Below are 27,149 nucleotides of genomic sequence, written 5' to 3' on the forward strand. Positions count from 1 at the left end.
TGGGACAGAGCCCTGCATTGGGCTCCCTGCTCTGTGGGAAGCCTGCTTCTCTCTCTCCCACTCCCCCTGCTTGTGTTTCCTCTCTCGCTGTGTCTCTGTCAAATAAACAAATAAAATCTTAAAAAAAAGAAAAAGAAAAGAAAAATGATCAATATAGGAGATGGCTTTTGTTTTTTATATAAACAGAAAGAGACAATATTCATATTCCATTATAGGCGGTACTATTAAAAAGTATTATTTTTTAAAAAAGTAATGATAAAACAATAACTTAGGGCACCTGGCTAGCTAAGTCGGTGGGGCATGTAACTCTTGATCTCAGGGTCATGAGTTCAAGCCCCAAGCTGGGCAAAGAGCTTACTTAAAAACAAAATGAAAAAAGATAATAACTTACTATCTTTACAACCCTGAAGACTGTATTTAGTGCAATTCTATCCAAATCATAGATATAGAAACAGTCACAGGAGATTATATGAATTAAAGATATTTTTTTCTGTTCCAAATATCTTAGGAGCACAGTTCAAGTAGTCTAGATTGTTGACAATAATAGTACATGGGGCTTTCTATATTCAACTTTAAGGTATTTGGGTGCTGGAGTCTTAATTTTTAAAATACTGTTAAGAAAGATGGTAGGTTAAGTTCTTTCCTAGATATTATTCCTCTTCTTCCACCTCCTTGTGACAGATAGTGACATGTAAAATATTTAGTATGGTAAGCAGCAACTAGTAAGTACACAAGTATCACTACCACTATTATTATGAAATTCAAATTATCTAAGAGCCACCTTGACATTAAGTTTCATTAATGCCATAAAGGCAAAGACTGGATGAATATTTGGTAGAGATAATATAGACATGTTCAAGCACTAGGGGGGAGGAGTGAAGGAAGGATGAAAGGAAAGGATAGATATCCTTCAAGTTCCGTTTCATTTCTAAGAAGAGTCTGAGATTCTAGTACATGAAAAAAAAAATGGCTGGGGTGTAAGGATGGTTTAAAAAGAGTTCCAGAACAGATAAAATAACAAGCTAGATCTGAGTACACTGAATAATCTAGCACATTTGATACTCACAAATTCCTTCATTAGCCTCAATGTATGTCAAGGTAGGTTAAGTTCATATGCATAAAATTAAGTAGCTCAAGGATTACCCAGCAAAAAAGCAGCAGAAACAGAATCACAATGCAAGCTTGCCTGCCTACAAAGCCCACACCCTTATACATAACCTTGCATGAGGGAAGAGAAAATACATAATAAGATTCTTCTTTAAAAACAAGAGGGTTAAGGAATAGACCTTTTAGAAAGGCATATTTTAAAAATTGTTTTTTGAAAAAGTGTTTTAAACAACATAATCACATTTAATGAAATTTATTTCAAAAAAATTTATGAATTTGATAAATTCAGCCCATTTCTATTCCTAGTGCTTTCAACATCTAACCTTTTTTGTTATTACTAAGAGCTACCACTTTTGGCTGGTTAATAGAGCTTTCAATTAATGGTGGTCGCATCTCTGCCATTTTCATCTCTTCATCAGAAGAAAGTTCTTCAGATTCCTAATTTAAAGAAAAAAGAAAGTATTTAAATAAATTTTGGTTTCTTTAAATGAATAGATATTAAGTCATAAGAACTTCAAAGAGAAAGAATATTTAGAACATGGATGTAAAACATTTTTATGGTAATAGTAACTAAAACTACTATGTGATTTAAGTTTTTCAAGATAGGGCAATAAAACTATGGCAATTACTAACAATATGTCAAAGTGGCTATGGGATAATATTCCATGGTGGGCCTCAATCCAAGTGTATTAATGATTAATATGTGCCTGGTACTATGCCAAGTGCTAGAGAAACAAAAATGAATAAAACACAATCTCTGTCTTTGAAAAACTCAGTTTAGAGGTGTTCCAACCAAAAATCTCTTCCTAATTCTCATATTTATTCCCTCCAAGATTATCAAGTTGCAAGGAGTCAGGACTGAGGTATTCTTCCGTTAAAATGAGTTAATGGCAATTTTTAACCAATTTGAAGACAGAATTTTTTATTATTCTTCATCAATCTTTCTCTAATATTTGACAAAAGTCCCAGATTATCTGCCATTGAGTGCTATTAAGTGAAAGGGGGTAGTGAACAAAAGGACCTGGTAGCAAACAACTATTTATAGAAATATTTTAATACTGTAAATATTGTATAAAAAAACCAGAACTTTTGCAGGTTAAATTATTATTCCTAATGATGAAAATAAGTGAATAATATGATGAAAATAAAAAGTCTTAAACATTGTTCTGTTAGCAGTACTGACTTCCAGTAACTCCTAAGTGACATAATAAAGATATGGACCAGGGGCAGAAAACTATTTCAGTAAGAAGGGCCTTCAGTCTGTTTCAACTACCCAACTCAGCCATTGTGGCACACAAGTAGCCACAGACAACATGTGAACAAACACCTGTGGCCGTGTGCCAGGAAAATTGAATTTCATCTAATTGTTCACATGTCATGAAATAGTCTTCTTCCTTTGATTTGTATTCAATACTTAATAATGTAAAAGCTGTTCTTAGCTTGCAAGTCATACAATGACAGTCAGTGAGCCAGATACGGGCCACAGGCCACAGTTAGCCAAACCCTGTTCAGGACTGTACTACAATGGAAAGACACTTCTAATTAGAATAGGAAGAGAAAGTAAAGAGGGAAGGAAGAGAAGTGAGGGGTGAGATAAGAGAGGAATGACATTCTGCACAGATGAAAGCATGGAAATAAGAGAAGGTATGCAAAGCATGTCAACTCCATGGAGCTGGAGCTCAGAGAACTGTCAGGAGACAGAAAAGTAAGACTGGATTGAAGAGGGAAAGGTTATGCTCTGAGTATGGACTCGAGTATGTGTTGGTCACTACTGGAAGTTGCCAAGCCAGGAGCTCACATGAGATTATCTTTCAAAATGGTAACTCTGATATTAAGAATGTACGGGAAGAGAAAGAGACCAGCAGAAAGGGATCTGGCTATCCTAACAGTCCTAAAGAAAAAAAGAATCTGACAGAAATTTTGGAATGAACAGGACCTAATGACAGAATGGATGCGCAAAGAATGAGAGAACAGGAGAAGGAAGGGCAAATGTTCTGTCCTAATTTTGATACGTGCAGGACTTTCAAGTGCTGAGCAGACTTCCTCCTATACTACACCTGGCATCAGGGAGCTACGGGCTCCTACATTTCCTCCCACCTTTCTGTCTCCTGTGCTCAAGTCAACTAATGTTCCTGCAGTTAGCTCTTATTTTGTCCTTCCTGTTTCCCTTTGGATTGCATTTTCTTCAAGTTTAATGTAGGTAATTCTTCGATTTATAATCTAGCTTTCATTTCTCTTCTGAGCTAAAGATACACATTTCCAATGACCTATTATGTCTAACAGATGGTCCTGTTAAGTGTTCAAATTCCACATATTCAAAAACAAACTAGTCCTTCAAAGGCTGCTTGTTCTCTTAATGCCCAAGTTCAGTTAATGGCATCATCATCCTATTCAAGCACAGTTATGTGACTATTCCCTCTTCTCCACTCCTTATAGTCAGGGATATTTATATATTAAATCTCTTATATTCTTAAAGTTCCAGTACACATATTCTAGTATTATTATTCAAAAAGCCCTCAAATTCAGGAAAATTCAGTAGCTGTTGCCAGATAACCCCAATACGTAGCTCTATCACAAGTACTGCTCTGCTAAAAGGCCTTCAGTGGCTCCTTAAAGACTACAGAACACTAAATCCAAACTTTTTAGCATTGCTTTCTGGAAGCGTCACCATCAGGAGCCAAACTACTCTATTAATTCTGTTTCATTCTACCACCCCTGATACACTCAGGGAGATGGAACATGTTCTTTTCTACATTTCTCAAGCACCACTCTTTTGCTATCATTATTCCTTCCATATTTTATTCAGTTCTCCTATTTTTCATATTTCTGCTAGATGAAATATTCCAGTGTACAAATTAAACAGCTCCTTCACCCTAAAGTATCCTTGGTTGTTCTTAGTCAGAAAGTATCTCTTTTCTAAATTTATGTAGCACTTAATATTTTTATCACTTAGTACTTTTCTTATACACTCAGCACTGTCTAACCTTGATTATACCTATATACCTATATCTATTCTGCCACCATAGCTCCAAACACAGTGCCTTACACAAAGAAATCATACAAAATAGAGTATTAAGTTCACTGAGACAAACCTAATAACCTTTTCACAGACTATGTTATGTTAGGTCCAAAGTATATATCAAGTGTACTGAATGATGTGATCCACTTAAAGTACATTCACAAGCCACGAGGTTTCTTGCCATTTGCAACAACATGGATGGCTCTAGAGAGCATAATGCTAAGTGAAAAAAGTCAGTCAGAAAAAGACCCTTTGATTTCACTCATATGTGGAATTCAAGAAAAAAAAAAAATTAACAAAGAAAGAGACAAACTAAGAATCAGACTTTGAACTACAGAGAACAAACTGATGGTTACCAGAGGGGAGGATGGTGGGAGGAGGGTGGGAGGATGGGTAAAATAGGTGATGGGATTAAGAGTGCTCCTGGTGAGCACTGAGTAATGTACAGAACTGTTGAATCCCTATGTTGTACACCTGAAACTAATATAACACTGTATGCTAACTATACTGAAATTAAAAAAAAAAGTGTCAGACATTCAAGAAAAAAAATACTTCACAACCAATGATAAATGCTTAAATAAGTGAAATAATTTAAATATACCTATGGCAACCTTTTCATTGTTAAACAATTGAGATGCTGTATTTTAAAGAATTAGAATAGAACCACCACAATCTAATTTACATTGTAAACATTTGAGTGTAATACAGGTATAAGTTTAAAGTGATAAATGAGTGATAATAGCAAATACCTTGAAATTTCTCAAATGAGTTAGCGTACTTTCTGCTTTTGATATTAGTTTTTTATCTTTAGTTAGCAACAATGAAGTACTAAATTCTTAAAAGTTGTTAGAACTGTTCCAGAGAATAATCACAAAGCAGTACCTCAAAAACATCGTCATGATTAACAATATGCTTCAAGTTCTCAGAGGCTTTCATATTTGTAGTCACTGGTAGACTCCCAGGACTAATCTCAGCTTCAGATTCACTGGTCTTCTGTGAAGAGTTTCCTATCACATACTTTTCTCTTTCATCAGCTTTGAATCTTACTGGAGTGGTACTTTCTGAAGTCTATGTAAAAGAAAAGAAAAAATTCATATTCCTTAAAGCTCTGTATCTATTTTTGTACTATAGTTCAGATTAGAATTTAAAAGTAGGGGTGCCTGATTGGCTCAGTAGGAAGAGTGTGTGACTCTTGACCTCAGGATCATGAGTTCAAGCCCACATTGGGTGTAGAAATATCTATTAGGCCATATATGCTCACTTGGGGAGCAGGAGGCCCCCATATATAAAATATATATATTATATATATATTTAGGCCATATATGCTCATTTGGGGAGGAGGCCCCCAAAGGTTCATGAACCACATTAAGCTTTATAATTTAGCTGAGGTTACATTTCACCTCTTAAGCTGCAAAGCTGGCATTCATGAGTGAGTCACTTAGCTCAGCATGCTCGAACTGTTTTCTGCTGATTGTGGAATGTATAGTAACTCTAGTGACATGAGAAAACTTCTGTTTCTGTAATATAATAGGGAGAAAAAAAGTCCATTAAAGGAACACACACTTTAAGGATCTATGTGGGTTTCTGAAACATCCCAAGGAAATAGTCTGTCATAGCAATTACATTTAAAATTAGAATTGGGTAGAGTGGATCAATGTTATCATGAGAAAAAAAGTATTTCCGTAACAGTGAATTTTCTGACATTCCTTATCTTATTCTTGGTTCAGGCAAGCTTTTTTAAAACCTATGTTGATGCTATCCTGCCAACATGGAAAGTCTGTAACCATACTGAAGTGTAATAATAGCAATTAGAGAGTTTGCTGATTATTACAGCTTTTACTTCAGGTGGCTGAGAACAACACCCTAAATTTGGAAGGACATTATCATGTATACAAAAAGGACCGTTATATCAATTATTATTTTAAAGTTTTTTAAAAAGCTTGAAATAAGTTTTGGTGAATTCTTTTAGATTGAGTTTTCTAACCTTCACACCTACATCATTATTTACAACTTGCTGATCTTCATGTGGTTTCAGATCTTTTCCAGAATCTTCACAAGTCTCTTCATCTTTTAATCTATGTACAATGGTTTGAACAGTTTTGACCATATTCTTAAGCTCATCTGGGTATGGTGTTGGATATCTCTTTAAATTTCCCTCCTAGAGAAATAAAATAAGTAAAATTTGAAATATGAATAAATATTGCTAACATCAACCTCAAAATTCAATCTATAATCCATCTTAATTGCATTGTTATCTGGCTCCTGGGGAAAACTTTAAACACAGATGAAAGGCCACTGAAAGCATTTTAGACATAAGAAAAGTATGGTTTTATCAATAATGAAAGACTTCACAGTTACAGATTTAACTAATGTTTTGAATGCTTTTTTTTTTTAGCAGACTTGTATGTATTCCATTTTAAGATTTATGGTATGGATTTTACCAATACTATCACTTGGCTTCCAAACAGTTGTTTTCCAGCTAGATATGTACTCAGACACATATAAAATTCCTACATTTATATACTGTCTTATGTGCCAGGAACCAAATACTTCCAAAGTCAGTCTAATTGTCATTTTCTGGGATTTCTGAATCCCAGAGTTTTATGTAAGGTTTATATATATCGTTTATATATATATATATATATAGTTTATATAAGGGAAAAATAATTATATCCACGAGTAATTTGGAAATGAATTATTACTACTTCTGTCACTGCAACACAGTTTCATAACATGTTCATAACAAGAGTTCTTGATCCCTAGAATCTAAATAATAAGTCATTAAAGAAAGGGAAGAGGAAAAACAATTGTGTTTTTCTCTTATTTTTATATTATGAAATTTGGCTTATAATCACATAGTTTTATACTGTTCTCAAATTCTTTCACATGACATATGTATAGGATCAATAAAACTTAAAGTGCCTTGAGGGCAAGGAATGAAACCAATATTTCTCTGTATCTCCCAAAATGGCACAGTAAGGTAAATAGCAGCAAATAAGTATCAGTGGACCTGTTTCAAACCTGAAGGAAGAACAGGACTCACCCTGGGAGGTGCCTCCCTTTCATCTTTGTCTTCATCACAATCAAATGCTACTTGAGCCCGCTGTTTCCTCTGTTCCTCCCACAGTGAAGGATTAAAACTTTCATTATCTGATATGAACATAACTAGAGAAAAATAAACAAAAAACAAAAAATCTGTATTTTACTGTAATTATGAAAAACCATTACTTTCTCATAATTTTGAGTTACAAACATTAAGATAAGTCAATGCCAGCAGCATTAAATGCTACATTAACAACTAGGCTGTAATTCCAATATTTCTTTACAATATTAATCACGTATCTTTTCTTCCCTAAAGCTAATTTGTCTTGTTACCAGAGGGGCTCCTGAAAAGAATCTAACAATCGCAACTCTAAGAGATACGTGATTGTGTGCAGTTCCCCACAAAAAGCAGCATGGTAATAGTGCTACCTTCAGCAGCACGTATACAACATGGTAATATCTAACTTATTTCATGCAAGTTTTTTCATTCAGAATAATCTTCTCAACTCCAGTATTGTTCATTATGTATGGGGAATGAGGAGATAAAGACAATGAGTTACTTGGTTAAAAAAGATTACTCCGATGCCTTGTAATTACATCTTTGCATTATACATTATACTTCATACATAACTTTACTAAGTAAATAAAGTGCTTGCAAGATATTTTCTGTATCAAAATGTAAGGAAAACTGAAAACCTAATATAAATGCAACACTACATATCCTGCTATGCAATATAATATTGAAGGTAAAGATTCAACAACTGTACATTTTTTCACTTATTAGGCAAGTAAAAAAATCTAAGGCTTAAAGATTAATCCATTTGACTATTATGTATTACCATACTGAAGTTCGTGCAATACAAGATACAGTCACAACTGTTTTCTGCCCTCTAAAGAAACTGACTACACCCGCTCAAAACAAAAGGGAGTAAAAGCACCCAAAATCAGTTAATAGAAAAAATGAAATTCCTGGAATACCTACATGTGGTCAATGTGAATACTTAGGCAAAAGTAGCATAATTATCATTAATTTTTAGTCCTTATTGTGGGCTTCTTACCCTTCTTTAATATCATATCCAAACAAAGAATGTCACAAAACCAAATATGAACGGAGAATTGAGTTTTTGTCTTTAGCTTTTCCTTGTTTTCAATATGTGGCTCAAGAATTTTTTTTAAAATAACTTTGTGGCATTAATAGTTAATGAATTAGAAAGTTTGTTTCTGTTTGTGGAAAGTGGCTCAAATTCCTAGAAATCCCTTTTGACTTTTGTGGTATACTTGGAAAGGCAAGCAGAGCCAAGCAGTTTGCAACAAAGCCTATTTCCACAATTCAGAAAATTCCCCTCCCATCTTAAGCAGTAATTTCAATCACCAACCTAGTTGAGAAATCTCTTGAGTTTTTACATCATGCCAAAGCAATCTTACACCAGAATTTTTTCAGAACCCCAAGGGAAGTAACTTTTACCATGCCTCTAATTCTTGTCAACTTCTGATCGCCTACACTTTCTACCCTTTAGTATAAATTTCACATCTTTTGAGATTCAGGGCATCAAGTACTACTACTACTTTCTCTTCATTTTAGATGCCACCAGACCTGATCACCCTGGCATATTCACTGGAGACTCTAGCATTTGCCTAACAGCCCTTCTCTCCACCTAAAACCTGCCAGTATCTAGAATGATAACTGTGTGATTACCCCCCTCTACAACAATTTCACAGGTCTCAAGGTTCTCAATTTCAGTGTTCATCTGTACTTCACCAATGCGATTCATAACCATGGTCACAACTCAAAACGTAAGATTCTGTAAAACTTTCCTCCTCCTTGATCACTACACTCATCCTTTCAAACCATTCACTTCCTTATTATTATTGCTAGTACACTTTGAGTTCCTTACTCTCATTTCTTATTCTTCCTGTAAAACCACTCTAGGTTTTACTTTCTTTTCTATTCAGCTTAGGTTTAATGATATATTATTTTAACCACTCTCACATTTCTTGCCCCTTTTCCTCAGGTTATACCCATCCAACAAAACCCATAACATGCTACTTCAATCACCTACCTTCTTTGCTCTGGACTGCTAACTTCTATCAGAGAAAAGTGACATCACCTTGTTGTTTAGAACCAGTAAAAATTTATGGCATTCCCTCATCTTTGCTCCATCTTCAGTGCTGCCCAGGAATCCTTCTATTTACTTCTAGTCGGTCTTTTCTCCCACTACAAATCACTGTCTTCAAAGGCCCTTCCCCTGACCTCTAAAGGAAATTTTCTCTTTGACTTCAATGACTAAAGAAATGCAATCAAAACACTCAGACTGATAACTCCCCGACCCCTGCAACAACCAGTTTTCCCCAGCTACAAATTGTTATACGGATGCATACTTCCCATTCAACACTGATTCCCCTATGTAGGCCCCAAATACCATGCCTTCTCTTTCAAATTTATCCATCATTATCCCCCTTTAAAAGGTGAGCTGCTTTTTTTTTTTTTTTTTTTTTAAGATTTTAAGTAATCTCTACACCCAAGGTGGGGCTCAAACTCACAACCCTGAGATCAAGGGTCACATGCTCTTCTGACTGAGAAGTCCAGGCGCCCCAAGGACTCAGCATATTATAAGTGTATCTCAGACTTTTCCTTTTAAGACTCTTCTACTCTAAAATACATCTCTCATACCAAAAATTCAAAGGAGCAAGATTTTATTTTGCTACTTCTACTTTTTTTTTTTAAAGATTTTATTTATTTATTTGAGAAAGAGAGAGATAGCGAGAGCAGGAACACAAGCAGGTGGAGTGGGAGAAGGAGAAGCAGGCTTCCTGCCGAGCAGGGAGCCTAATGTGGGGCTCGATCCCAGTACGCTGGGATCATGACCTGAGCCAGAGGCAGACGCTTAACGACTGAGCCACCCAGGCGCCCCGCTACTTCTACTCTTTGTATCTCAAATCCATTTCTTACCTGAACTACACCCTGTTTTAGAAACAAATAGGGAATAAATTAAACTGACAGAAATGATAGGAGGCCAAGTAAATCTGAATCATGAAAAGAGAAGACAGTAAGAGAGATCAAGGCATGAGTATACCCATGATTAGAACAGTCTGAGTAGGAGTCACGAAACTTTTTCTGTAAATGGTTAGATAATAAATATGTTAAACTTTGGGAACCAAGAGACAATATCAAGGATACTATAGTAGGTATTATGAGAGAAATCAAATTTCCAAAGATTACTGACAAATTTAAAATATACTAATAATTGAGTACCATTTTTTGTTATATAGTGAATGAGAAGACTAAAGTTCTTACTGTTGGAGTAACATTTTGCTTTGTACTATCATCAAACTGATGTAAATATTCACCTGTAAAAACTATTCTTAGCTTGTGGGCCACACAAAAACAGGTAGCAGGACAGATATGGCCCATGGGCCACAGTGTGTCAATCACTCTTATTGGAACAAAAAGTGTTATGACAGAATATATTTATCTTGATTGTTTCCTGGAAGGACCTTCAATGGTATCTCACAATTGTGTATTTAACAGTTTAGTTCAGAGGCACATGGGTGGCTCCGTCAGTTAAGCATCTGCCTTTGGCTCAGGTCATGATCCTGGAGTCCAGGGATCGAGCCCCATATTGGGCTCCTTGCTCAGCTTCTCTTTCTGCCCTTTATCCCGCTCGTGCTCACTCACTCTCTCAAATACATAAATAAAATCTTAAAAAAAAAAAACCAAGACAACAACAGTTTAGTTCATTACTCAAATAAAAAATACATATATGCCTTTGCCTAGTTTTATTCATTTTTGGAATCATGTTTGGTTATTTTAGTGTTAGTTAAAATGAAAGGAAAATAACATTCTGAAGCTTCTATATGGCAGTAACAAAAGCAGGTAGACAAAGCACTAATAACACATAAATATAATAAAAATATCAAAAATTAAGTATGTCCTTTGGAGACTTTGGTTCCATCACAAGGGAAAAAGTAATTTTGTTTGAGAATCTTCCTTCAGAATGAGATCTGTATTGGATTTCTAATAATTACCAGTTTTTATTATTTTTCTGAAATAAAAGCAGCAAAATGAGAATAAGAACGAATTTTCCCAATATGCCTTTTCTACTCTTTAGGACAGGGACACAAAGCTATTAAACCTGGCCCACTTCCTGTTTTTGTATAGCTTACAACCTAAGAATGGTTTCAAAATTTTTAAATGTTGGGGCAAAGAACCCAAAACATAAAAAATTATTTCATGACACATGAAAATTACATGAAATCTAAATCTCTGCCCATAAATAAAATTTTATTAGAACACACCTATGCTCATTTGTTTACATACTGTCTGTGACTGTTTTTGCATGAAACAAGCTGCATCAAGTAGCTGCAACAGGAAAGTATGGTCTTCGAAGCCTATAATATTTATTAAATGGTTCTTTACTTAAATAATTTCTAACCCATGCAACAAGACATTAAAGTCTTTTCTCTACACTAAGAATTCATTCATTTCCTCACAAATATTTTAAGTATTAGCATTCTATCTTCCCACATAAAAGAACAACTACTTGAGTATATTATGTAGCTGACTGTAATACTATTAAAATCACCTTCAGAGATGAAGTGGAAAATTGAGACGTTAAGTCCCAGTGACTATGGCGAACAAGGAAAAAAACACCTACTGATGTATCCAAACATTCATTATAATTCCCCACAAAGCACAAATAGGGGCCTAAGGCATTGTTGGTATATCTGTTTTGAACTTCTGAATTTTCTTTTTTTTTCTTGGTAATCTCTACGCCCAATGAGGGGCTTGAATTCATGACCCTGAGATCAATAGTCACATGCTCTACTGAATGAGCCAGCCAGGTGCCCCTGAACTTCTTAACTTCTAATGCACATATAGAGTACTTGCATAAAACAATACTTCAACATTATCTAAAATGAAGTATACTACATTTTGTTATGAATACATTTCCAAACTATATTGCTAAATATGGAAATTGGGGGTTGATTTAAATATATGAAAGAGGGATCATGCTTACAAACCTATTCTCTAAGCATTAATTACAGATCCCCAATGAAAGAGGCTATTCACATCTGACTTCTCACAAGTCTTAACTTTTAATTCAATTCAAAAGCTAAATAGTTTTGCTTCACCCAAATAAATCTCATTAAATAATTCCCATGAAACGATAACTTATCAAAGTAAGTCTTTTATTCCTTCTTGCAAAGAATAAGAAATAATTAGCAAAGATAAATGAGTTCTGTATCACCAATAATGGAAAAGAAATTAAATGATTTTAGTTTTTAATCTATTTAAGTATTTCAAAACTATTTGCTAAACCTGCCAAAACAATGTAAAAATAGTAACAGCCAAGTTGATTCTATCATTGTGCTAAGCACTTTACATTCAGTGCTTCTCATCTGTACAAAAACCCTGCAAAACAGATACTATTATCAGTATTCCAAGATAAGGAGACTGAAGCTCAAGAATTTATTTAACTTGCTCGTGGTATATTTTATAAATTAAAATTAATGATTAAGTTAGATTTTTTTCTGCAGTATTTTTATGTATTAAGAGTTAATTTAGGAGCGCCTGGGTGGCTCAGTCGCTAAGCATCTGACTTCGGCTCGGGTCATGGTCCCAGGGTCCTGGGATGGAGCCCCACATCGGGCTCCCTGCTCCGCAGGAAGCCTGCTTCTCCCTCTCCCACTCCCCCTGCTTGTGTTCCCTCTCTGTGTCTCTCTCTGTCAAATAAATAAAATCTTAAAAAAAAAAAAAGATTTAATTTATAAATAACTGGGCCATAAAGATTTTCACTGGTTTCAGAAAAATATCCACATAAAAATTGTATTTTTAGGTGTAACATAAAATATACATTACACACAGAACACATAATAACATGTATTAAAGATAATTTGCTCTTTAGTCTTAAAGGCTTTCATACCAAAACTGCTGAAAAACATGTGTGGCCAATAGTAAAGTGTATATATTCCCCTTTCTAGGCAAAACATAAGAACTTGGAAATAACCTTTTACTCAGAATTCTACAAATTATCCTTATCTAGTATGTAGGTCCAAGGGTAGTATTACTACAACAAAAGTGAACAAAATATTTCCTGGTTCAACAGTCGTAATTACATTAACACTTGACATGCTGCATTCCTAACATTTAGCTAAAGAACAGAGAGACCTATTACAGATGAAGTTGACTGTTTAATTTCAAGGAATCACTTTAGGAAGTATATGGTCTACATGTACCTCTAACTTCAACTATCTATAACCCCGAGATACTGACTTACTTTCTCATTTTCAGAAATTTATTGACTAATTCTCCAAATTCCCTTTAAGCTAATAAAAGTTTATGAGACGTCCTCATATCAGTGAGATCATGTGTTATGTAATACAAGTCTGACTGACTTATTTCGCTTAGCATAATACCCTCTATTCCATCCACGTTGTTGCAAATGGCAAGATTTCGGTTTTTTTGATGGCTGCATAATATTCCATTGTATATATACACTACATCTACTATGGACTCTGAGAAACAAACTGAGGGTTCTAGAGGGGAGGGGGGTGGGGGGATGGGTTAGCCTGGTGATGGGTATTAAAGAGGGCACGTACTGCATGGAGCACTGGGTGTTATACGCACACAATGAATCATGGAACACTACATCAGAAACTAATGATGTAATGTATGGTGATTAACATAACATAAAAAAAAGTCTGTAAGACTTAAAATTAACTTCACACCTATGCTGTGATTTGTTAGTTATTTGAATTTTTAAAAGAAAAGAAATTCTTAAGTTCCTACCATCCTCAGTCCTTGGCTGCTGAGGGAACATGTAGTTAGTAAGCACCATTTTCTGGGTCTCTGAATCAGTCTCTTTTTGAAGAGGTATCAGGGGTTTGGACTAGGGAAAGAAAATAAATGTTTAATTTTCAATATTCCTAAAGCAAATACATAGCCAGCAATTCTTTCTATAAAGTACCAATGTGTAGATTACAAAAGTAAGCTTATATATACATAAAAAACTTTTAAGCACTGATTTGAAACCTTTTAAGAATCTTAAAAAAAACATTTAGTTTTTAGTATAAAACAAAACTCATACTGTATTGCAATTATCACTGATTATTTTAATTTTATTTTACTATGTTATTAATACAATTTAAAAACATCTCACATACCAAGTATACCACAGTCCAATAATTACTTATCACAGTGACTTCATAAAGCTATAAAACAAGCCTTTCCATTTTACATTATTGTGCTCCCTTTATGTTATCATTCCCCTTTGGGAAGAGGCTTTTATAGAAATGGTTTAGAAGGTTTAGTCTAGTTATCTGCAGATTAATTCTAGCTAAAAACAGAGTACTTAAAACAAATATTAAGTTGTAACCTGCTTCTCTCTTCTGTCTCCATCAATGGTACCATAAGTAACTCAGTGGTGAAACTATAAACCCCGTTATTTTGGACCTCATTTTTTCTTAAGCCTTCTTTCCTAACTGGTTATAAAGTGTTTTCAATTTATTCTTAATTTAACTAATAACTTTTGCCAGGCTATTAACCTAAAATCTTACCAATCCAAGCCTTGGTCAACTCCAAACAGAGAGGGAACTACCCAATCTCTCCCTCCCCTGCCACCCTAGCACAATTAAATCTTTAGACTTTTGTGAAAACTTTGCAACTATTTAATTCCATCCTATAATCTTACTCCCATTCAAACATTTCCTCCATGCTCCTCAATTTTTCCGTGGTAAACAAACTGCCCTGCATCTCAAACATCTTCACTGAAAACTTTCCTTGACCTCTTCAGATAACAGAAATGGTAGATCTGTTCTTTCCCCAAAGACAGTGCTCCCCTTAATATACTGGGGTGCTTATTTCCCATAGCTCATAAAGGGTTAGGTGGTAGATTTAGAGCTTATAAATGCTGTGAGATCATCACTCTTAATCACTCTTATCCCTTCAATTATAAACACCTGTTCTTTTTTTTCTTTTTTAAGATTTTATTTACTTACTTGACAGAGAGAACACAAGCAAGGGAAGTGGCAGGCAGAGGGAGAGGGAGAAACAGGCTCCCCACTGAGCAGGAAGCCGGATGCGGGCCCTGATCCCAAGAGCATGGGATCATGACCTGAGCGGAAGACAGACACTTAACCGACTGAACCACCCAGGCGCCCGATAAATACCTGTTCTTTTGAGGGATATTCAACTGTGCCTCTACCATTCTGAACTCTGCTTCTGCCTTTCTATCTCCTTTCCTAATATCCACTGACCTCTGGTAGTATCCATCTATTCTTGATTCTTTTATGACAAATCTTTCCACAGTCATGGATAACTCAACAAATATAAAATGTAAATGACATGGTCATTCTCTTAAGCCACTGATGTCTTAGCAGATGGGGAGGCTCCTTGCTCAGCGAGGAGTCTGCTTCTCCCTCTCCTCTGCCACTGCCCCTGCTTGTGCTCTCTCTCTCTCTCTCTCAAATAAATAAAATCTTTAAAACAAACAAACAAACAAACCGCCCCTGAAATGGTTCTAAAATTAACTGTGGTAATAACTGCACAATTCTATAAATACATTAAAAGCTTCAATTGTACACTTTAAAATGGATGAACTGTATGGTATGTGAATCGTATTTCAATGAAGATGTTTTAAGAAAATTAATCATCTGTTATATATGGAGTACAAAGACAAAAAAAGAAATTGAGAACTATTTACGAAGCCTCTCCATTCCCTAAAACACTAACTCTAGTGACCTCTGTTCCTATTTCTTTTTTAAAATTTTACTTTTTTAGTAATCTCTACACCCAACATGGGGCTTGAACTCACGACCCTGAGATCAAGAGTCTCATGCTCTTCTGACTGAGCCAGCCAGGCACCACTCTATTCCTATTTCATTTCAGATATTCATTCTACTCCCTTGCCATAATTCCCACAATATAGCCAATAAATATTCATCCTTTGAAATCTAAAATCATTCATTCAACAAATATTTACTTATATTTGCCCTTTATATGCCAAAGTACTATGACAGGCACCAGGTATACAGTGGTCACTGATTTCGGAGAGCTTACAATATATGAGAGGAAAGATAGAGATAACAAAATGAGATATTACAACATGATTTAATTACAGGTAAGAGAGAGTACAGGGAGGTAACAGAACACAAAGAAGGTGTTCACTTATCACAGTCTTGAGTGATTAGGAAAGCATTCCTGAGAGAATGCCTTCCTACACAATGAATAGACATTAACCAGGTAAGAAGGGGGAGAGAGAATGTTCCAGGAGAGAACTCATTTGGGGATATGAAAATGAAGGTGTAAGAGATAGAGATGAAGATAGAGGATGAGCAAGGTCTTGAAGGATACAGTATGAGAAAGGAGAAGTCATGAAAAGGTTTTAAATAGATTAGTGCTGGAACCAGATAAATGGATCATTCGTATCGTGGTTCAGAATGAAATCAGGGTGGTATGAGACTGGAAGTGGTGCCAACACTGGAGGCAGAGACCTGTTAGGAATCTCAATAGTCAAGTCAACACCATCCAGCATAAATACAAAAGTGAAACTAAAATGAGAGCCATAGATAATTTATAAATTATTGGCAGCTGCATGTTTTTAAAAAGCAAAAATAAGTTAAATTGTGATAATGCATTAAATTTAACATATCCTGTATATTTAAAATATAATTTTGATGTGATCAATAAAAATTGCTACTGTGATATTTTACTTTCTTTGTTTATACTACATATACAAAATCCAGTGTGTATTTTACACTTAGAGCACATCTCAACTTGGACTACACACGACAGTAGTGCCTACTGTACTGGACAGGGCAGGTCTAAGTAAAAGATGATACACTACATGATGAACAGTAGTTAAGAATTATACACCCAAGTCTCTGTCTCTAGCAAGGACTTTTTACTGATCTAGGGAACCCAGGAAAAGAAAATGATTTAGAGCAGACGATGGAATGTTCACCTTTGACCTAGTTGAATTTGAGACATCTAGGTGGCAATGTTAAGTAGATAATGTGCAGTTCAGGAAAAAGAACTGAGCTGAGGATAACGGTTAGGAATAATGGGCATACAGAGAGTAATTGCATCTTTCATAGAGGAAAGTATAGGAAAAGAAACTAAAGAAGAACCTAGAGTACTACATGGGGCACCAACATATAAAAGACGGGCAGAAGGAAACTGAGGAGCAGTCAATCACAAGGACAACCAGGAGAGAATGCTAAGACAGACACCATGTGGTGCTCTCTCCAGTGTTCCACAATACTTGCTAGTCAATTTCACCAAGACTGACACTCCCTTGAACTTCCAGTTTTATCACCATCATTCTTTCTTGTCTTTGCTTCTCTTTGTACCTCACTGGATCTCATTATAACCATTTTCTTGCCAATTACCAAGACCTCCTTGGTGCATTGTCTTTTACACCTGGCCTGGCAAAGCTGCAATCCAGAATCATAACAACCGTGTGCTTTCTCTGTATCACACAATTTAGCAAATTAGTATAACTATGAGTTTGTGGTAACCAACTTCAACAGGGATATCAATGTTGCCTGAAAACCCTTCCCATGTTTCCTAAATTATACTTGAAGATGTTATTTTCTAAAAGATTAAAAAAATAGGATTTAAGAACTGCTTGGAAACTGCTACATTCTAAGAATTTCAACATAAACATTATTAGCTCTCCCTCTCACAAACATCAGACCAAGCTGCCTTCAAAAGGACAAGAGTTCCTGTCATGGTTTTTTTGCGTTTTTTTTTTAAGATTTTATTTATTTATTTGACAGAGAGAGAGGGAGGGAGCACACAAACAGGGGGAGCAGCAGGCAGAGGGAGAAGCAGGCTCCACGCTGAGCAAGGAGCCCGACACAGGGCTCGATCCCAGGACCCTGGGATCATGACTTGAGCCGAAGGCAGATGCTTAACCGACTGAGCCACCCAGGTGTCCCTCTACCACAGTTTTATTTTATTTTATTTTTTTAAGATTTTTTATTTATTTATTTGAGAGAGAGAATGAGAGACAGAGAGCATGAGAGGGAAGAGGATCAGAGGGAGAAGCAGACCCCCGCTGAGCAGGGAGCCCGATGTGGGACTCGATTCTGGGACTCCAGGATCATGACCCGAGCCGAAGGCAGTCGCTTAACCAACTGAGCCACCCAGGCGCCCCTCTACCACAGTTTTAAATTCTATTGGTTACACACCAGTTATCCAACCCCCTCTCATATTCTTAATCTCATTCTCCACACAGCCTCCTTGCACCAACCTATAAAAATGTTCTCTAATACTAAAGGATTCTTTCTTACACTGCCCCTAGCTACAAGTTTATGTTCCACTCCTCTTCTTTCTCATCCAACCTTCTTAAAAGCTCAATCAACAACTGTATGGCTCCATTCTCTCATTTATTCATTTCTTAAATTGCATCAATTGGGTTTTTGATGTACACCTCTAAAACTACATTAGCTATAGTCAAAATAAGTTGGCAAGTTAAGTATAACTTGACAAAATATAATGCATATTTTCCAGATTTCATCTGAATTGACCCCTCAACTTAGAACTTCTTCCTTTAAGCCAATTGCCTCATCCCTAACTTGAATCTACTATCATATAGTTTTTCTTCTACCTCTATGGCCACTTTCTTAGCCTATTAATCCACCTGCCACTTAATGTTAGTAATAAATGTATGTATGTTTGTATATCAGTATTCCTCAGGATTCATCCATCCCTAACAATTAAATAAATAAATTCAGAGAATCCCTTTTGAGAAAGTAATAAAAGCTACGAAACCACTCCCTAAAAAAAGTGATTAAGATGATGGGCTGAGCTCCTATATCTCTTCTTGTGACAGAAATCTTTAAAAAAAATTTTCTTAATAAAAAAACAAAAGAAGGACGCCTGGGTGGCTCAGTCGTTAAGCGTCTGCCTTCCACTCAGGTCATGATCTCAGGGTCCTGGGATCGAGTCCCACACTGGGCTCCCTGCTTGGCGGGAAGCCTGCTTCTCCCTCTCCTACTCCCCCTGCTTGTGTTCCCTCTCTCGCTTTGTCTCTCTCTGTCAAATAAATAAAATCTCAAAAACACCAAAAGGAATAGGTCTATAATGGTCCTGGAGAAAAGGAAATTGTGCCTTCAGGAGCAATTTTGATAAATCCCAGGAGGTTCAAAATTAAAAGAATGGAGAAACCAAGAGCACAGAAACCACAGTCTAGAACAAAGTCGGGTTTGGAGGGGGGAATCATGGCCACTAGAATTATTCTCTAGATGCCTACCCAGATATCAAAGGTACTTCAAACTTAACATGCCTAACTGGAACTTAGTATCTTCCCATAAACCTATTTCTTTCTGTTGTGGTTCCTCATCTTGATTACTTTATCAATATCCAGCAAGTCACTCCAGCCACATCTCTGAGGCTCATCTTTGCTTTTACTTCCTTTCTTCTCACACACATGCATTCTTCATATACTCTACTAATGTGGCCTTTTAAGTTATACCTTAAATATACCCGCTCTTTTCTGGCCCTCTTATCATTATCTTACTTCAAGCCAACATTTTCTATTGCCTTGAGTATGGCAATGCCCTCCAACCAGTCTCTCCTGCCTCCACACCTGGCACCTTCGCCCCTGCTAAATCCATCTTTCACAATGCAGCCCAAAAAGCTTTCCAAAATAACAATCTGATCCTATACTTGCTTGTTCATGTTATTCTGGTTCACCATCAACTACAGTAGGGTTGACATATATCAGACGATCACTTCTTCCTCTTAAACTGATGGCATATACAAATAACTGATTATGACTATGATGACCAAACGCCCAATTTGCCTGGGACATTTGCATTTTACATATGCTGTTCTGACATAATTATCATAAAGCCCCTTTCACTATCAAAAGTGTCCTAGCATGGACAATAAATTAGTCATCCTAATCACAGCAATTTTTCAATTTTTCATTGAGCCTGAATGACTTCCAAATTCTTAAAACAATCTTTCAAAAGCCACTCATAATTTATCAGAGTTAACATGCAATTAAAAAAAAAATCTATGTGACGCGTGGGTGGCTCAGTTGGTTAAGCATCTGCCTTCGGCCCAGGTTATGATCTCAGGGTCCTGGGATCAAGTCCTGTATCGGGCTCTCTGCTCAGGAGGGAGCCTGCTCTCCCTCTGCCTGCCACTCCCCCTGCTTGTGCTCTCCCTCTCTCTGATAAATAAATAAAATCTTTAAAAAAAATCTACTCACCATGTTGAAATACAAAGCAAGTTCCTCTGCATGGCGTACAAGATTCCCATGACCTGGTATCTATCTACCTCTCTGGCCTCATTTCCTACTCTTCCACTCAAAGGTTATATTCTAGTCACAATGAACCACTTGTGTAGATACTGAGTACACTAGACTTCTTCACCAAAGAGTGCTTAGGTTTATGATATTCCTTCTGACCAGAATTTTCTTCCCCTTTCTTTGTTTAAATCCTATTATTCTTTTGAGATGTAGTTAGTCATTGCAGGCATTTCCTCCATGGGACACCTGCATTTATATCCCCAAGTTACACTCCTCCTCTTTCATCCTGAAGCCTAGTCCCACCAAGCCTTTTTATTACATTGTATTACAATGACCTTCTTAATATCCTTACTTGGCCCATCTTAGTCAGCCTGGCACAAAACAGTTGTTCAATAAATGGTTCCTGAATGAAAAGGACAAAATGAATCAACTGTTCTGTGTAAAACTTCAGAGACTCATGAAAAATTATGTTACTCCATGTACTGCATACAGGTATATTCCCTACATGGTCAGTGAAATATCCAAGAGCAATTTATTTTGATAATTCATAATCAAACTACTTTCACATACCTTCTCCCCTATAAGTTGTTCTTTCACAGCAAAATGACTGCTTCATATTGTAAGGGAGGTTTTACCTCTTTATTGCTTCATCATTTACCTCTTTATTATCTGTCGAACTTTGAGAAAAAATACAAAACCCCCCATCACTACAGTTTTTTTTAGACTTTATTTATTTGAGAGAGAGAGTGCACGTGTGCACGCAAGCACGGGAGAGGGGCAGAGAGAGAGGGAGAAGCAGACTTCCTACTGGGCAGGGGGCCCAATGCAGGACTCGATCCCAGGACCCTGAGATCATGACCTGAGCCAAAGGCAGATGCTTAACTGACTGAGCCATCCAAGTACCCCTACAATTTTTTCTAAAGATTTATTTATTTGAGAGAGAAAGGGCAAGCACGAGTTGGGGGAGAGGGAGTGAGAGAATCTTAAGCAAACTCCCTGCTGAGCACAGAGGCCCACCCGGGGCTCAATCTCATGTCCCTGAGATCATGACCTGAGCCAAAATCAAAAGCTGGAGGTTCAACCGACTGAGCCACCCAGGTGCCTCCACTACAATTTTTCTCTTTTTTTCTTTTATTTATTTATTTTTAAAGATTTTATTTATTTGACAGAGAGAGACACAGCGAGAGAGGGAACACAAGCAGGGGGAGTGGGAGAGGGAGAAGCAGGCTTTCCGCCCAGTGGGGAGCCTAATGTGGGTCTTGATCCCAGGACCCTGGGATCATGACCTAGGCCGAAGGCAGACACTTAATGACTGAGCCACCCAGGTGCCCCAATTTTTGTTTTCTTAAAGTAATTAACAGATATGGAACAAAGAGAACGAAAGGAGAGAACATTATAAATATGAAGAAATTGTCTTAGATACTAGATAATTTTACTAAAATGAGTCATCTGGCATAATTTGCTGGTATTGATTTACTGCAATAGTGCTATTATACTAAAAGTCTGAGTCCTTAAGACCAGGAGCTATGTCTCATAACTATAGTAAGTATCTGGCATAAGCTAGGGCCCAGCAATGTTTTGAGAATCCAGACGCAAATTTTCAAAATGTTTCACATGTAAATATTCAATTAAGAGAGATTAGAAAATTAAAAGTTCCATATATACATGAACTGACACATTTAATGATGATGCAGTAATCAGTGTTCAAACTGTAGTAGAAGCAGAGGTATCATCATTTCAGTATTTCCTTAACTTGCAGAACAAGGAAATACTACAATCTAACTCTTAAGTGTGGACTGACAACAACTAAAGGCTTTTAGGATATTAATAAGAATTAGGTAAGAAAGGGGATCTTGGTTAAGAAGTTCGGAGAATCCTGAAATATAGACAAGTGGGTTTCTTTACTATAGTAACACATAAGTTGTTAATATAATCCAAAAGAAGGATGTAATACAGTCTCCCAAGCAAATTTAACTATGGAACTTAAGAATATCTTATGAGACTAGTGTATCCAAAACCTTAGAAAATAGAGCTTTAGATAATTATTAAGATACTGCTCAAAGTCAATACTAAGCATCAATGTATTAAAAGTATCAGCAAACTGTATACTCTACTATGTTAAAAAAAAATTTCACCAGTAAGAAATACCCGAGAATAGGCATGGAAAAAGATTTCCTCATACTTACAGATAGTAAGTTAACCCTTATTTTGTTTAGGACCTAAAACCTATTATTTTGGCAACATTATACAAGAGATTTCTGATCAATTAAAGTAGAAGGTTTAGGGCGCCTGGGTGGCTCAGTTGGTTAAGCGACTGCCTTCGGCTCAGGTCATGATCCTGGAGTCCCGGGATCGAGTCCCGCATCGGGCTCCCTGCTCAGCGGGGAGTCTGCTTCTCCCTCTGACCCAACCCCCCTCACGTGCTCTCTCTCTCTCTCTCAAATAAATAAAATCTTTAAAAAAAATAAAAAAATAAAAAAAAATAAAGTAGAAGGTTTACAACAATCTACACTATGAATCCTAACATTGAGACATTTCAAATTAAACTCAAAACATTTTGCCAGGGGCGCCTGAGTGGCTCAGTCGTTAAGTGTCTGCCTTCGGCTCAGGTCATGATCCCAGGGTCCTGGGATCGAGTCCCACATCAGGCTCCCTGCTCAGCGGGAAGCCTACTTCGCCCTCTCCCACTCCCCCTGTTTGTGTTCCCTCTCTCGCTGTGTCTCTCTCTGTCAAATAAATAAATAAAATCTTAAAAAAAAAAAACAAAAACATTTTGCCAATGTTTTTCACAGGTGAATGATACCTACTATTTGCAAGGATAAAATACTAACATTTATTTCTAAGACCAAGGCAAATACCAAGAGACTTATCTATTATCTGTCCAAATGGAAACTTAGCTAGAGTACTAAGACAGATTCACTGTCCTGACCTTCCTGCCTCCCATGCACTGTAATTCACTGAAATCAGTATTTCATCCCTACCATTCCACTAAAACTATGTACTTTTCCCAAGGTCAGTAACTACCTCTGCCTTGACAAACCTAACAGCCAATTAGCTCACCTACCTGACCCATCAGCAACACGTGGCACAGATGATCTTTCCTGAAGCACTTTCTTCAGATGACTCTCTAGGTAACACATTCTCCTGGTTGGCTGGCTCTTCTTATTTTCCTTTTGGGGCCTCTCTGCCCTGTGCTTAATCTTTGATCTTCTTTTCTTCTCTATCCTCTTTCCCTAGTAATTTTATGCAGTTCCATGGTGTTAAATGGAACATTGTACTGTACAACAGTACAATGCTAACTCCCAAATTTTATCTCCAGCCAATACCTGACATTCCTACATTCCTTCTCACCATCTCCATTATTATCACAATAGTTGAAGCCAAGCAACAGCCTCCTTACTGAACTTTCTCCTTCCAAAACAGAATATTCGGGCGCCTGGGTGGCTCAGTTGGTTAAGCGACTGCCTTCGGCTCAGGTCATGATCCTGGAGTCCCGGGATCGAGTCCCACATCGGGCTCCCTGCTCAGCAAGGAGTCTGCTTCTCCCTCTGACCCTCTTCCCTCTCGTGCTATCTCTCAGTCTCTCTCAAATAAATAAATAAAATCTTTAAAAAAAAAAAAAAAAAAACAGAATATTCCACCCATAACCTTAGCACACAACTATGGTCCATTCCTCACACAAGTATCAAAATGATCTTTTATAAATGTACATTACCTCTTGTCATTCCCTAGCAGGAAATACTTCAATAGACTTCTAACTAATTCAGAGTAAAAGCCCAACTGGTTAGTACGGCCTACAAGGTCCTAGCCCCAGTTTTCCTCTCTGATCTAATCTTACTCAATTCTCTTCCTTGCTCGCTGTATTCCAGCCATGAGGGCTTTTATCTATTCCTCAGTTACACCAAGCTCATTCCAATACTAGGAACTTTACTCTTAATATTTAAATGTACCTCCTCTCCCAACTCAGTGCCCTAGTCTATGCATGGCTCACTCCTAATTTTATGTGAGCATCTGCTCTACTGGTTCCCTTCCTTAGAGAAAGACACTTCCTAAATCACCCTATTTAAAATAGGATGTTTACTCTTGCCCTGCTACTCTTCTAATCACTATCAGGTTCTATTTTTCTATGTAGCTCTGACATATTACTACATAATTACTTGTTTCTATCTCTTTGAAAATATAAGTTCAATGAGACTATAAGATGATTCTATTTGTTTCACCAATATATCTCAAGCTCCCAGAGCAGTTCATGACCTATATAAGCCTTCAATAAATGTTTATCAATCAAAGAAAGTCCAAGGAATAACTTAGTTCCTTAGAAACATTTCTTTAAGGTGTGTGACAGTGTCTGATTATAAGCATAATTTAAATTGATTATTAAATTTCTATAGATATATGCCACAGAGGATCACTATAAAAACTTTAAGAAGTTAGAGAATATTGAGTCTGATTTCTTAATCACTATATCTTTTTACAGATTCAGGAGAAAGCAGACAAGTCCAATAGGATTTATTGTTTTGATTCTACACAAACTGCACAAAAATATCTGTATCTAAATATTTTCCAAGATTTTTCTTGTATATATTTTAAAATGTATACCACAGTATAACTGCTCTTAAATGAGCCCATGTAAATTATTATGCATAATCATTTAACACGATTGGCATTCCAGTAATTTACAAAATCAAATGCCTACCTGATTATCTGAGAGCCACATAGCAGTCAATTGTTGTAGCTTTGTAAAGCTAAAGGGCAAATTCTTTAATCTGTGGGGAAAATACAAAATTAAAATAACAAATGTTAAAATGTAAAAGCAAAACCTAATGGTCTTCTAAACAATAGTATATTATTGATAGAAGAAAAATATTTAATTTAGGAGAGAACCCAATATAGGTCTTTGACATAAGATAGAAGACAAAATACTATCCAGTTTAATAAGAATTCACTTTAAAAAAACACAATTCTTCAATTGAATCAATTTGGCTAGGGGAAAAGTGGATAATCTAATAATCCCCCAAAAAATTATCTGCTAGAAAAAAATGTTAACCATCCCTATTTAATGCAAAGACAAGAACACATTAAGCAATGTCTCATAACATTGCTTTGGATATTTTATTTGTATTTAGAAAGAACAAACTACTACAGGAAGCCTTAGTGATAGCTCATTATAAAAATTGCACTGTTCTGTTTTTTTCTTGTGAGCCAGCACTTTCATATTCCAAAGACTATTTAAACATTATAATGAATAAAAAACGAAGTAATAGTAACACCTCATCAGACTGCCAAATTAGAACAGCACCTATTTAAAAAGAATGTCTACTTAAACTTTCTATCTTATTACGCCTATCCACTCTGCTGTGCCTATTTTCTAAGGCAATTTGCTAGAAACTAGGGCTCTAGCTTTGGGGTACAAAGTATGGGCAAAAATGGGGACTGAATTTTTAAAAAACGTAGTGGTTATTCTTAAATAAAATGGAACAGTCCGAATATCCTAATTAGTCAGAAAACTGGGCTTACATTAAAGCTCTACTTTATAAGCTAAATGAGTCATCTTAAATTAGAGTTTTAATTTTCTCCTCATAAAATGACAATACCTATTGTACTATTTCATAGTACTGTTTTGAATACTTTGTAAGATACTATGAAAGCATAATGTAAAAATGCTCTACAAACATTCTTTTATCATTATTAGTATCTTTACCTCAGGAAAAATTACAGACAGTCTGTTCTTAACATTATTCCAATTTAGTAACTCTAGTGATCTATTTGCCCTGCATCTTGACTGTGTTGCCCAAGGTATGTGAATGGGTGCCTAATAACATCTCAGCTCAGAAAAATACAGGGAGTAGATTACCTGAAAAGCTGCTTCATTCAGCAGTAGTATTAAGGTGAAGATATGGAATAAAAAAGGTGACTATAAGGAAAGAACAGCTGTATAGCTCAAGCTGTAAGGTGTATAGCTGAAGTCGAAACAAAATGAACTATGAGAAATAACCACAGTATAAAAACCACAGGCAGGGGCGCCTGGGTGGCTCAGTGGTTAAGTGTCTGCATTCCGCTCAGGTCATGATACCAGGGTCCTGGGTTCGAGCTCTGCATTGGGCTCCCTGCTCAGTGGGAGGCCTGCTTCTCCCTCTCCCAACTCCCCCTGCTTATGTTCCCTCTCTCACTGTCTGTCAAATAAATAAATAAATTCTTAAAAAAAAAAAAAAAAACACAGGTAAAATTAGGTCATTCTTTCAAATGAAAATTCCATTTAAAAACCAAAAATGCATATGAAAAGAACATGCACATTTTCTATCAAATGATGAAACTTTAATTTCATCCAATCAATGTCTTCTATAAACCAACATTATTACAAACCTATTGTCACTTAAATTGATGACTTTTAATTTTTGCATATCACCCATTTCCTCTGGAAGTGTCTCAAGTTTATTGGAATGGAGAAATAGCACAGTTATATTTTTCCAGCTTCCAATCTGAAAGAGAAACATAAAACTGGGTATCAAAATTCTGGCCTAGTGCTCAATAGACAGAAGTAAAATATACTTTCCAAAAGTTATGAAAATATTCTTCTCATTTATAAAAGGAAACATATTTTCTCTTTTCAATTATTAATTTTCATGTATAAAGAAAAGTATTTAGGTATCTCTGTAAATCAGTATAGCTAATTATTATTCAGAGAATAAGTAACAGAGTTACATAATTATTTCTAAAGA

General features: G+C 36.2%; 1 protein-coding gene across 11 annotated transcripts in view; it reads right to left on the reverse strand.

Annotated features, from left to right (window-relative positions):
• The window catches only part of ERBIN (erbb2 interacting protein), a 129,908-nt gene that overhangs the window by 18,139 nt on the left and 84,620 nt on the right, over positions 1-27,149 (reverse strand). For 9 of the 11 annotated variants that reach the window (XM_025892888.2, XM_025892886.2, XM_025892895.2 and 6 more), the window contains exons 13-19: positions 26,794-26,909; positions 25,127-25,196; positions 13,959-14,058; positions 7,170-7,291; positions 6,111-6,284; positions 5,009-5,194; positions 1,431-1,545 (exon numbers count right to left, since the gene is read on the reverse strand). In XM_025892888.2, coding sequence (XP_025748673.1) covers positions 1,431-1,545; positions 5,009-5,194; positions 6,111-6,284; positions 7,170-7,291; positions 13,959-14,058; positions 25,127-25,196; positions 26,794-26,909 — 883 coding nt within the window. The remainder of the gene's footprint in view (positions 1-1,430; positions 1,546-5,008; positions 5,195-6,110; positions 6,285-7,169; positions 7,292-13,958; positions 14,059-25,126; positions 25,197-26,793; positions 26,910-27,149) is intronic. The other 2 variants (XM_025892887.2, XM_025892893.2) reach the window with 1 other exon arrangement.

Source organism: Callorhinus ursinus, unplaced genomic scaffold (assembly GCF_003265705.2).
Source record: "Callorhinus ursinus isolate GAN/ISIS: 27379988/994484 unplaced genomic scaffold, GSC_fseal_2.0 scaffold23, whole genome shotgun sequence".
Classification (NCBI taxonomy): Eukaryota; Metazoa; Chordata; class Mammalia; order Carnivora; family Otariidae; genus Callorhinus; species Callorhinus ursinus.